At 32.1% G+C, this 13,449-nt stretch overlaps 3 protein-coding genes and 2 pseudogenes across 3 annotated transcripts; 2 read left to right on the top strand and 3 right to left on the bottom strand.

The window, feature by feature from the left end:
* Positions 1-63: 63 nt before the first annotated feature.
* LOC117125804 (RING-H2 finger protein ATL79-like) lies at positions 64-3,126 on the bottom strand. The gene has a single exon (XM_033272259.1). It carries the CDS (start codon positions 950-952, stop codon positions 293-295), a length of 660 nt encoding a protein of 219 aa, XP_033128150.1. The 5' UTR covers positions 953-3,126; the 3' UTR covers positions 64-292.
* On the top strand, positions 951-6,094 carry LOC117125930 (annotated as a pseudogene).
* Positions 5,030-7,509, bottom strand: LOC103872682 (E3 ubiquitin-protein ligase RNF181-like). The gene is made up of 2 exons (XM_009151114.3): positions 7,470-7,509; positions 5,030-5,697 (listed from the first exon to the last, which is right to left on the bottom strand). Exons 1-2 carry the CDS (start codon positions 7,507-7,509, stop codon positions 5,030-5,032), a joined length of 708 nt encoding a protein of 235 aa, XP_009149362.2.
* On the bottom strand, positions 6,779-10,799 carry LOC117125805 (RING-H2 finger protein ATL79-like). The gene has a single exon (XM_033272260.1). The coding sequence runs from the start codon at positions 9,825-9,827 to the stop codon at positions 9,168-9,170; it is 660 nt and encodes a 219-aa protein (XP_033128151.1). The 5' UTR covers positions 9,828-10,799; the 3' UTR covers positions 6,779-9,167.
* On the top strand, positions 9,826-13,249 carry LOC117125931 (annotated as a pseudogene).
* Positions 13,250-13,449: the final 200 nt, after the last annotated feature.

Raw genomic sequence — 13,449 nt, forward strand, 5'->3', positions numbered from 1 at the left:
TATAATGTGTTAGTATGTATGAGAGCTTGTATCATGTACTCAGGGGAGTTTTAGGCATTTTGCATGTAAAAGATGTTGTCTAGGAACCTTATATTTTGTATAAATGATAATTGATTATATATTGTTCCTATATTGATGTTGGCCAGGTGTTTGAGACAACAAAAGATGGTATGTTGATACTACATAAAAACATACTCTGAAGTAACAAAACAACAATATCAGATTTAAATGATATTTAAACAATGATGTATTACAATAAGCAATCGGAGTTCAACCCAACAATCTTGACATGCTATAGTTCATCATCTTGACAAGGTAACTCGAGACGACACAATGGACAAACATGACTGGTCTCAAACCACTTTACGATACACTCATCGTCAAACTCATGTCCACATGATAAAGTCACAACCATTCCTCCATTGCTAAACTCTTGCAAACAAATCCTGCACTCTTCCAAGCTAACCATCTTCTTGTTCTCGTTCTTCTTCTTGTATACTTTCCTGGGTAGCGACTTGACCACGAGCTTGCTAGCTGGTCGAAACCGGATATTGCTAGTATCATCAAACGAGACTTGAGCAGCTTCTTGAATCTCAGAGTCATCATCATCATCATCGAGATGATCAGGAACAAGATCCAACTGAACTTTCAAAGCACAGCCAGGAGAGTACTCGATACTTTCAGGGCATGTTACCTCATCAACATAAACAATTAGCTCCAATATCGCATTATGGATAACATCTTCGGTGATTCCGGCTTCCAACAAGAAGTAGTTCAAGTCTTCTTTGCTTTTACACTCTTCGTTCTCATCATCTAAGAAGTCTTTGGCAAGGGACAGAGTCGTGAATGTCGAGTTATCATCTTGGCCAAAGATCTTAGCCGTGACTCTGAGTGTGCCCGCATCGTCTGATTCAGGGTAGTTATCGATTTCGTGGGATAGTTTGTGTTTCATGACTACTTACGGAAGCAATATCAGTAGGCGAAAGAGAGTTAAAAGCTTTTTGTTGTTGCTGATTTGCTCTAGCCTACAGGGTTACTTATATTTATAACACAAGGACCAGACTGTTTCTCCAATGCTTAGGTAGGAGGGCAAACAGTGGAATCGCACGGGCCCACCTAAAATCAAGCAAATTTAGTACTATAAAGGACCCAGATTTTTTTTTCTTTTTTATGACAGCAAGGGTCTAACTTTTCTTTTTCCACTTACAATCTCATATTTACACAATATTTAAAAGACATAATAGTCTGTTTTTTTTATATTTACAAAATACAAATAAATTAATAATGTTAGATAAGTTTTATATACTTTAATAATATTATGATGATAAAATTAAAATTAATTAATTATAGAGAACTAAAAATTGTTTTCGCCCAAGAATCCTTTATATTGTTAAGTCGCCCCTATGTTTATTAGATCTTTTTAGTCGGTGACAGAACTGTATTTTTTTCAGTATAACCTAGCAATTTCCTTTCTTTTTAAGACGAGTAAACATTTCTCCTTTTTTAACAAATAAGAGATTAACAATTTCCGTCTTCACTTTCTTTATCTTTGTGTTTTCTAATAGCTATGAAATCATAAAGACACACGTTGAAATTAAAGACATCTATTTATCTTCTATCTTATTAAAACAAAAGTACAAATTAAAATTTACCGGTTTTAAAATGTTTTATTGCGGTTTTTAACTAGTTATTAATTGTATTTACCATACTAATTTTGGCAGATATTTATTAACTCTCTTTTATGTATTTATTTCAGTTTTGTCATTAACATATTAACTATTCATAGATTTCATCATTAATTATTTTTATCATTGAAAAAACCAGAAATATTTTTACCTAGTTCGTTATTCTAACTAATTAATATTTCGACTACTCACTAAAATTTAAATATTTAAATCAAATGGTTTATAATTCGCTGTTTGAACGAATTAATTTATATTTAAACAAACTATTCATTTTAGAAGGCAATCTAATATGTTTATAGAATATTCCTAAAATATAGATAACCAGTACACCACATAATCTCATATGTAGATTCTGTAATTATTCATAATAAAAATACTTACTTATCCATAATTTGTAATAATTTTTAAGCTTTAAATATTTTATCTTATTAAAACAGAAATACGAAACACAATTTACCAATTTTAAGTTGTTTTATTACAGTTTTTACATTTTTCAATCATCTTAACTACTTCACTAATAGTCTTTACCATAATAATTTGACATATATTTATGAATTCTCTTTTTATATATTTTATTCTAGTTTTTGTCATTAACATATTAAGTTATTAACTACTCATAGATTTCATCATTAATTCTTTTTGTCGTTTAAAACAAGCATAAAAATTACATAATTCGTTATTCCAAATAATTAATAATTGATTTACTGACTCTTTTTTATTATGTTAATCAAATGGTTAATAATTCGCTATTCTAAATAATTTATTTATTTTTAGACAAAATATACATTTTAGAAGGTAATCTAATGTGTTTTTAGATTATTCCTAAAATATAGATAACCATTTCACCAGATAATCTCAAATGTATTTTCTGTAATTATTCATAGTACATATATTTACTTATTCATATATTTTGAATCACTTTTTAATTATTTTTAAACTTTATATATATATATATTATTAAAATAGAAGTACAAAAGTTACATGTTTAAAATATTTTATTACAGCTTTTACATTTTCTTCACCCATCCTAATTACATCATTATTTGTCTTTCAAATAATAATTCCGCATATATTTATTAACTCCTTTTTATGTATTTTATTACATCTTTTGCCATTAACACATTAATTACTCATTGATTTAGTCATTACTCCCTATGTTTTTATTTAGTTGATGTTTTAGAGGATTGCACACAAATTAAGCAAATTGTTTATCATTGTTTTAATATACAATTGCTCTCCATCATAACTATTAATGCAAGGGTAGATAAAGTAAAAAGTCACTATATTCTGCATAAAAGTTTGGATACGTCAAATAATTTGACACATAACAAATCGTACATTTTTAGAATGAAATCTAATATGTTTATAGAATGAAATCTAATATGTTTATAGAATATTCCTAAAATAAAGTTTTGTGTGTGTTTTTTTGACATAAACAGGAAGCTGGAGAGCCTTGAAGTAAAGAACAAACCTCACTGCATTTCTTCCTCTCTCATCAACTTATTTTTTGTTTTGTTTGACAAAACTCTGAGCTTATTTGTTTTTGCTCAATTACAGGCATTGAAGAAGACCTTTAAGAAGCTTGATCATGATATAAACATACCTGAGTTTTTAGGAGCAAGGTACTTGCTATGTCTTCTTATAACTACTAACCATTTTTTTGTCATTTATAAGCCTCTGAGATGGTGTCTTCTCTTTATCCTGCAGGAATCAAACTATTGAGGTATGTATCAACCATCATCAGTTCTTGAATTTTGTTAGACTTTCTTAAGTTTTTGTTACCTTTTACCCCCACCCCACGACTGAGTCTAAGTAACCAAGTGGCCATTTTCCAAGCTCAGCTTATGGAGTGTCATAGGAGGCTAAGGTGTGGAAATATTATACTTTCTTCAGTTTTTAACTAACTTGATATCTTGTTTCAGTCATTATTTGAATCTTCTTTTTCTTCTTATGAATTTCAGTTGTTGGACGAACATTGATAGAATAGAAAACACTGAGCACCTCACTTTATTGGAAGAATCATTGAGGAAATCTATTGAAAGAATCCAGTTTCACAAGGTGTGTTATTTTTATTTTCCTTTCAACTCAATCATATGAACATCAGTTACAAAAACGGTTTCCTTTACTTTGCAGGAACATCACGGAAAGAACCAGCTTTTGCCAATCGAATGTACAACAACACAGGTTAAAACTATTAGTTCTCTTTCCCTTCTCTCACTCACTGTCTTCATGAGGACAACTTCTTAACCAGGTCAAAGCCTTTAAACTGCAGTTTCACAGCGGGATATTGCCTTTGGCGATGGGAGATAATAATAGTATCCAAGAAGCTCACTCCATGTCTTGGCTTCCTGATAAAGATAAACAGCAAACAATATTACCTGGTGATTCCAGCTTTATTCCTCATAGGTAAGAGTCCTAAGTTACAGTATATAGAAATTATTCACTTCCAGACTATGCTCTCTAAGTCATGCTCTACTGAATTGAAAACAGAGAGATGGATGGTTCGATTCCGGTTTACACAAACTGCTTCTTTGAGTCTGTAAAACAAGAAGATCAGAAATGCATCAACCCTGGACAACAGTTTGAGCTGTTAGGACAACAAGGAAATGGTTTCTTGGGTTTACAACAAATTGGGGAGGAATATTCGTATCCTACACCATTTGGTACTACTCTTGGAATGGAAGAAGATCAAGAGAATGAGATAAAAACTGAAATGGCATTTAAAAACTTGCAACAACAACAAGATCCTTCATCAATGTTTGATCCAACAGCTAGTAGTAGTAGTTGCTTTCAAATCCCTCTTGATCAACCCATGTTTGCCACTGATCTTCATCATCATCATCAAAATTGGGTTTCAGGTTCAATGTTTGGTCAAACTTCTTACAACCAGGTTTGTGTTTCACACCTTACATTGGAAATATCTATGGCTATATGATCCACCAAAAGTAATGTCTCTTTATCTTTGGTGATTGCAGCAACCGAACTAACTCAAGAGAGCGCTCATGTATGTAATCTATTCTAGGATGATGACTGGACTTATGTCTGAACAAGGACTAGTTTCAGACTTTCAGTCAATGCTATAATGTCCATATGTATATATATATATATATATATATATATATAGAGAGAGAGAGAGAGAGAGAGAGAGAGAGAGAGAGAGAGAGAGAGAGAGTGTGTCTGTACGTGTATAAGGTTGTAGTATGTATGAGAGCTTGTGATATATAGTTTATATGTTGATGTTGGCCAGGTGTTGCAAAACATGGTATGTTGATACTATATAAAGAACACTCAAAACAACAAAACAAAAGGATCTCGGATGGAAAAAGATATTTAACACTGATTTATTACAATAAGTAACCGAAGTTCAACCCTACAATCTTGACATGATATAGTTCATCTTGACATGGCAACTCGAGACGACACAACGGACAAACATGACTGGTCTCAAACCACTTTACGATACACTCATCGTCAAACTCATGTCCACATGATAAAGTCACAACCATTCCTCCATTGTTAAAGTCTTGCAAACAGATCCTGCACTCTTCCAAGCTAACCATCTTCTTCTTTTCCTTTTTAATCTTCTTGTTGTATATTTTTCTGGTTAGCGACTTGACAACGAGCTTGCTAGCTGGTCGAAACCAGATACTGCTAGTCTCATCAAACGAGACTTGAGCAGCTTCTTGAATCTCAGTGTCATCATCATCATCGAGATAATCAGGAATAAGATCCAACCGAACTTTCAAAGCACATCCAGGAGAGTACTCGATACTTGCAGGGCAAGTTACCTCATCAACATAAACAATTAGCTCCAATATCGCATTACTGATAACATCTTCATTGATTCCGGCTTCCAACAAGAAGTAGTTCAAGTCTTCTTTGCTTTTACACTCGTCGTTCGCGATGAAGTCTCTTGCAAGCGACAGAACCGTGAACGTCGAGTTATCATCTTGGCCAAAGAGCCTTGTCGTGACTCTGATTATGCCCACATCGTCTGGTTCAGGGTAGTTATCTATTCGTGGGATAATCTGTGTTTCATGACTACTTACGAAAGCAAATGTCAGTCGAAAACACAGAGTTAAACGCTTTTTTTTCTTTTTGATAGTCGCTCTGAAAAAAGAAACTGAATCGATGAACTTGGTTTGTTCTAGGGTGACTTATATTTATAACACAAGGACTAGTATTTATCTAACCTTTTTAGTCGGTGACCTAGTAGTATTTTGTTTACTAATTTCCTTTTTTCTTTTCAAGACAATTGATAATTTCCTTTTTCTCACAGACGACAGATTAAAAATTTCCTTTTTTTTTACTATGGTCTTTCCTTTTTTGTGTAACTACTCTGTTCTTTCCCTTTCACATTTTTTCTTTGTTTTATAAACAGGAATGAAATCATAAAAAAAAAAACAAAGGACAAATAGGAATCTATATCTATACTATTATTTGCGAAGTAAATTTTTGGAATCGAACTCTCACGTTAAAAGTTAGAGCGGTTAATATCTATAATATCCTTAATGAATTTTATATATTATTAATTATATAATCAAAAACGAATTTTTATTATAATATTAACTTCTTAAAAAATAAGATAAATTCTTGTATGTTGTGTTGTAATCTTAAAACATATTTTTTAATTATAAAATTTAAAAATAAACTATAAAACAATTATAATAAATTCAGTGGTTAAAGTCAATGTTATCTTTAATAAATTTTAATTAACTATATTATTATTTGCGAAGTAAATTTTTGGAATCGAGCTCTCACGTTAAAAGTTAGAGCGGTTAATATCTATAATACACTTAATGAATTTTATATATAATTAATTATATAATCAAAAACGAATTTTTATTAATAATATTATCTTTTTTAAAAATAAGATAATTCTTATATATTGTGTTGTTATCTTAAAACATATTTTTCAATTATAAAATTTAAAAATAAACTATTAAACAATTATAATAAATTCAGTGGTTAAAGTCAATGTTATCTTTAATAAATTTTAATTAAACATATATATTTAATTAGATTTTTTCATATATATATATATGTTTGATTTAATTTTTTCGAAAACATAAATAATAAGTTATTATGCTGGGTTTTGAATTAATAAAAAATAAACTAGTAAATATTTGTAAAACGATTAAGCCCGCATATGCGGGCAAGACACCTAGTGAAATCATAAAAAAAAAACAAATTGAAATATAAATGATATAAATGCATTGAAGAGGTTATTTCTTAGTTTGCTCAAATAACTCCATAAGAAAGGACAAAATGGTACATAAGCATTATTATGTAACTATAGATTACTCTCAACCCTTTTTTTTTTGAACACGAACTTTCATTAAAAACCATAAAGAGTTAGGTAGGAACCATGATTACTCTCAACCCTATCATGTAATTTGTGTTATTGAACTAAAATAAAGTGTTGGGTTTTTTGACATAACAGGAAGCTGGAGAGCCTTGAAGTAAAGAATAAACCTATTACTTCCTTTCACATGAACGTTTTTGTTTCATATCTGAGCTTATTTCTATTTTCTCCACTGCAGGCATTAAAGAAGACTTTTAAGAAGCTTGATCATGATGTAAACATACATGAGTTTTTAGGAGCAAGGTACTTGCTATGACTTCATATACCATACTTTTGTCGTTAATAAGCCTCTGATATGGTGTCTTCTCTTTATGTTGAAGGAATCAAACTATCAAGGTATGTATCAACCATCATGGTTTCTTGAATTTTGTTAGATACTTTTAAAGCTCTCTGAGTCAGATTGCTAAAGTTTTTGTTACCTTTACCACCACGACAGGGTCGAAGTAACCACGTAGCCATTTTCCAAGCTCAGCTTATGGAGTTTCATAGGAGTCTAAGGCCTAAGGTGTGAAAATATTATACTTTCTTTAGTTTTTCAACTATCTTGAAATCTAGTTTCAGTCATATTTGAGTCTTCTTCTTCTTATGGTGGCTGTTTTCAGTTGTTGGACAAACATCAATAAAATAGAAAACGCTGAGCACCTCACTTTCTTGGAAGAATCATTGAGGAAATCTATTGAAAAAGTACAATTTCACAAGGTGTATAAAATTTAGTCTCCTTTCAACTCAATCATATGAGCATCAGTGGGTTTCTTCACTTTGCAGGAACATTATGGAAAGAACCAACTTTTGCCAATAGAATGTATAACCACACAGGTTAAAACCATTTGTTCTCTCTCCCCATCTCTCACTTTTTTGGGCTTCCAACCTAAACCAATTGGCAGTAGGTGGATTGGTTCAAGTCCTTTATATATTATTTATGTCCCACTCAAATCCTCGATGTGAGACCTTTATATTCTCACACACTCTCTGTCTTCATGAGGACAATTTCTGAACAAAACCAAAGCTTTAAAACTGCAGTTTCAAAACAGGATACAGTTGCCCTTGGTGATGGGAGGTAATAATGCCATGCAAGAAGCTCACTCCATGACTTTGCTTCCTGATAACAGTAACCAGCAAACAATATTACATGGTGATTTCAGCTTTCTTCCTAATAGGTAAGAGTTCAAGTCACAGTATATAGTTACTATTCACTTCCAAAAATGCTTTCTCAAGTCATGCTTGAACTGAAAACAGAGAGATTGATGGTTCGTTTACTGTTTACTCAGACTGCTTCTTTGACTCTGTAAAACAAGAAGATCAGAAATGCAACAAACCTGGACAAAAATTTGAGCAGTTTGAACAGCAAGGAGATGGTTGTTTGGGTTTCAAATATATTGGGGAAGAATATTTGTATCCTACACATTTGGTACTACTCTTGGAATGGAAGAAGGTCAAGAGGAGAGAAAAACTGAAATGGAATTGAACAACTTGCAACAACAACAAGATCCTTCATCAATGTTTGATCCAACAGCTAGTAGTAGTAGTTGCTTTCAAATCCCTCATGATCAACCCATGTTTGCCACTGATCATCATCATCAAAATTGGGTTTCAGATTCAATGTTTGGGTCAAACTTCTTACAACCAGGTTTTGCGTTTTTCACACCTTCCATTGAAACTATCTAGATATATGATCCACTAAAATGAACATGTCTATGTATCCTTGGTGATTGCAGCAACCAAACTAACTCAAGAGAGGGCTCAAGTTTGTAATCTATTCTATAGATGATGATTGGACTTACATCTTAAGAAGGACTAGTTTGAATGTATAATAGAGTGTGTACCTGTATAATGTGTTAGTATGTATGAGAGCTTGTATCATGTACTCAGGGGAGTTTTAGGCATTTTGCATGTAAAAGATGTTGTCTAGGAACCTTATATTTTGTATAAATGATAATGATTATATATTGTTCCTATGTTGATGTTGGCCAGGTGTTTGAGACAACAAAAGATGGTATGTTGATACTACATAAAAACATACTCTGAAGTAACAAAACAACAATATCAGATTTAAATGATATTTAAACAATGATGTATTACAATAAGCAATCGGAGTTCAACCCAACAATCTTGACATGCTATAGTTCATCATCTTGACAAGGTAACTCGAGACGACACAATGGACAAACATGACTGGTCTCAAACCACTTTACGATACACTCATCGTCAAACTCATGTCCACATGATAAAGTCACAACCATTCCTCCATTGCTAAACTCTTGCAAACAAATCCTGCACTCTTCCAAGCTAACCATCTTCTTGTTCTCGTTCTTCTTCTTGTATACTTTCCTGGGTAGCGACTTGACCACGAGCTTGCTAGCTGGTCGAAACCGGATATTGCTAGTATCATCAAACGAGACTTGAGCAGCTTCTTGAATCTCAGAGTCATCATCATCATCATCGAGATGATCAGGAACAAGATCCAACTGAACTTTCAAAGCACAGCCAGGAGAGTACTCGATACTTTCAGGGCATGTTACCTCATCAACATAAACAATTAGCTCCAATATCGCATTATGGATAACATCTTCGGTGATTCCGGCTTCCAACAAGAAGTAGTTCAAGTCTTCTTTGCTTTTACACTCTTCGTTCTCATCATCTAAGAAGTCTTTGGCAAGGGACAGAGTCGTGAATGTCGAGTTATCATCTTGGCCAAAGATCTTAGCCGTGACTCTGAGTGTGCCCGCATCGTCTGATTCAGGGTAGTTATCGATTTCGTGGGATAGTTTGTGTTTCATGACTACTTACGGAAGCAATATCAGTAGGCGAAAGATAGTTAAAAGCTTTTTGTTGTTGCTGATTTGCTCTAGCCTACAGGGTTACTTATATTTATAACACAAGGACCAGACTGTTTCTCCAATGCTTAGGTAGGAGGGCAAACAGTGGAATCGCACGGGCCCACCTAAAATCAAGCTAATTTAGTACTATAAAGGACCCAGATTTTTTTTTTCTTTTTTATGACAGCAAGGGTCTAACTTTTCTTTTTCCACTTACAATCTCATATTTACACAATATTTAAAAGACATAATAGTCTGTTTTTTTATATTTACAAAATACAAATAAATTAATAATGTTAGATAAGTTTTATATACTTTAATAATATTATGATGATAAAATTAAAATTAATTAATTATAGAGAACTAAAAATTGTTTTCGCCCAAGAATCCTTTATACTGTTAAGTCGCCCCTATGTTTATTAGATCTTTTTAGTCGGTGACAGAACTGTATTTTTTCAGTATAACCTAGCAATTTCCTTTCTTTTTAAGAGGAGTAAACATTTCTCATTTTTTTTAACAAATAAGAGATTAACAATTTCCGTTTTCACTTTCTTTATCTTTGCGTTTTGCAATAGCTATGAAATCATAAAGACACACGTTGAAATTAAAGACATCTATTTATCTTCTATCTTATTAAAAAAAGTACAAATTAAAATTTACCGGTTTTAAAATGTTTTATTGCGGTTTTTAACTAGTTATTAATTGTATTTACCATACTAATTTTGGCAGATATTTATTAACTCTCTTTTATGTATTTATTTCAGTTTTGTCATTAACATATTAACTATTCATAGATTTCATCATTAATTATTTTTATCATTGAAAAAAACAGAAATTTTTTTACCTAGTTCGTTATTCTAACTAATTAATATTTCGACTACTCACTAAAATTTAAATATTTAAATCAAACGGTTTATAATTCGCTGTTTGAACGAATTAATTTATATTAAACAAACTATTCATTTTAGAAGGCAATCTAATATGTTTATAGAATATTCCTAAAATATAGATAACCAGTACACCACTTTTATATTTTGAATCACTTTTTAATTATTTTTAAACTTTATATATATATATTATTAAAATAGAAGTACAAAAGTTACATGTTTAAAATATTTTATTACAGCTTTTACATTTTCTTCACCCATCCTAATTACATCATTATTTGTCTTTCAAATAATAATTCCGCATATATTTATTAACTCCTTTTTATGTATTTTATTACATCTTTTGCCATTAACACATTAATTACTCATAGATTTAGTCATTACTCCCTATGTCTTTTATTTAGTTGATGTTTTAGAGGATTGCACACAAATTAAGCAAATTGTTTATCATTGTTTTGATATACAATTGCTCTCGATCATAACTATTAATGCAAGGGTAGATAAAGTAAAAAGTCACTATATTCTGCATAAAAGTTTGGATACGTCAAATAATTTGACACATAACAAATCGTACATTTTTAGAATGAAATCTAATATGTTTATAGAATGAAATCTAATATGTTTATAGAATATTCCTAAAATAAAGTTTTATGTGTGTTTTTTTGACATAAACAGGAAGCTGGAGAGCCTTGAAGTAAAGAACAAACCTCACTGCATTTCTTCCTCTCTCATCAACTTATTTTTTTGTTTTGTTTGACAAAACTCTGAGCTTATTTGTTTTTGCTCAATTACAGGCATTGAAGAAGACTTTTAAGAAGCTTGATCATGATATAAACATACCTGAGTTTTTAGGAGCAAGGTACTTGCTATGTCTTCTTATAACTACTAACCATTTTTTTGTCATTTATAAGCCTCTGAGATGGTGTCTTCTCTTTATCCTGCAGGAATCAAACTATTGAGGTATGTATCAACCATCATCAGTTCTTGAATTTTGTTAGACTTTCTTAAGTTTTTGTTACCTTTTACCCCCCACCCCACGACAGAGTCTAAGTAACCAAGTAGCCATTTTCCAAGCTCAGCTTATGGAGTGTCATAGGAGGCTAAGGTGTGGAAATATTATACTTTCGTCAGTTTTTAACTAACTTGATATCTTGTTTCAGTCATTATTTGAATCTTCTTTTTCTTCTTATGAATTTCAGTTGTTGGACGAACATTGATAGAATAGAAAACACTGAGCACCTCACTTTATTGGAAGAATCATTGAGGAAATCTATAGAAAGAATCCAGTTTCACAAGGTGTGTTATTTTTATTTTCCTTTCAACTCAATCATATGAACATCAGTTACAAAAACGGTTTCCTTTACTTTGCAGGAACATCACGGAAAGAACCAGCTTTTGCCAATCGAATGTACAACAACACAGGTTAAAACTATTAGTTCTCTTTCCCCTCTCTCACTCACTGTCTTCATGAGGACAACTTCTTAACCAGGTCAAAGCCTTTAAACTGCAGTTTCACAGCGGGATATTGCCTTTGGCGATGGGAGATAATAATAGTATGCAAGAAGCTCACTCCATGTCTTGGCTTTCCTGATAAAGATAACCAGCAAACAATATTACCTGGTGATTCCAGCTTTATTCCTCATAGGTAAGAGTCCTAAGTTACAGTATATAGAAATTATTCACTTCCAGACTATGCTCTCTAAGTCATGCTCTACTGAATTGAAAACAGAGAGATGGATGGTTCGATTCCGGTTTACACAAACTGCTTCTTTGAGTCTGTAAAACAAGAATATCAGAAATGCATCAACCCTGGACAACAGTTTGAGCTGTTAGGACAACAAGGAAATGGTTTCTTGGGTTTACGACAAATTGGGGAGGAATATTCGTATCCTACACCATTTGGTACTACTCTTGGAATGGAAGAAGATCAAGAGAATGAGATAAAAACTGAAATGGAATTTAAAAACTTGCAACAACAACAAGATCCTTCATCAATGTTTGATCCAACAGCTAGTAGTAGTAGTTGCTTTCAAATCCCTCTTGATCAACCCATGTTTGCCACTGATCTTCATCATCATCATCAAAATTGGGTTTCAGGTTCAATGTTTGGTCAAACTTCTTACAACCAGGTTTGTGTTTCACACCTTACATTGGAAATATCTATGGCTATATGATCCACCAAAAGTAATGTCTCTTTATCTTTGGTGATTGCAGCAACCGAACTAACTCAAGAGAGCGCTCATGTATGTAATCTATTCTAGGATGATGACTGGACTTATGTCTGAACAAGGACTAGTATCAGACTTTCAGTCATTGCTATAATGTCCATATGTATATATATATATATATATATATATATATATATAGAGAGAGAGAGAGAGAGAGTGTCTGTACGTGTATAAGGTTGTAGTATGTATGAGAACTTGTGATATATAGTTTATATGTTGATGTTGGCCAGGTGTTGCAAAACATGGTATGTTGATACTATATAAAGAACACTCAAAACAACAAAACAAAAGGATCTCGGATGGAAAAAGATATTTAACACTGATTTATTACAATAAGTAACTGAAGTTCAACCCTACAATCTTGACATGCTATAGTTCATCTTGACATGGCAACTCGAGACGACACAGCGGACAAACATGACTGGTCTCAAACCACTTTACGATACACTCATCGTCAAACTCATGTCC

This window comes from Brassica rapa, chromosome A06, assembly GCF_000309985.2.
Source record: "Brassica rapa cultivar Chiifu-401-42 chromosome A06, CAAS_Brap_v3.01, whole genome shotgun sequence".
Lineage (NCBI taxonomy): Eukaryota > Viridiplantae > Streptophyta > Magnoliopsida > Brassicales > Brassicaceae > Brassica > Brassica rapa.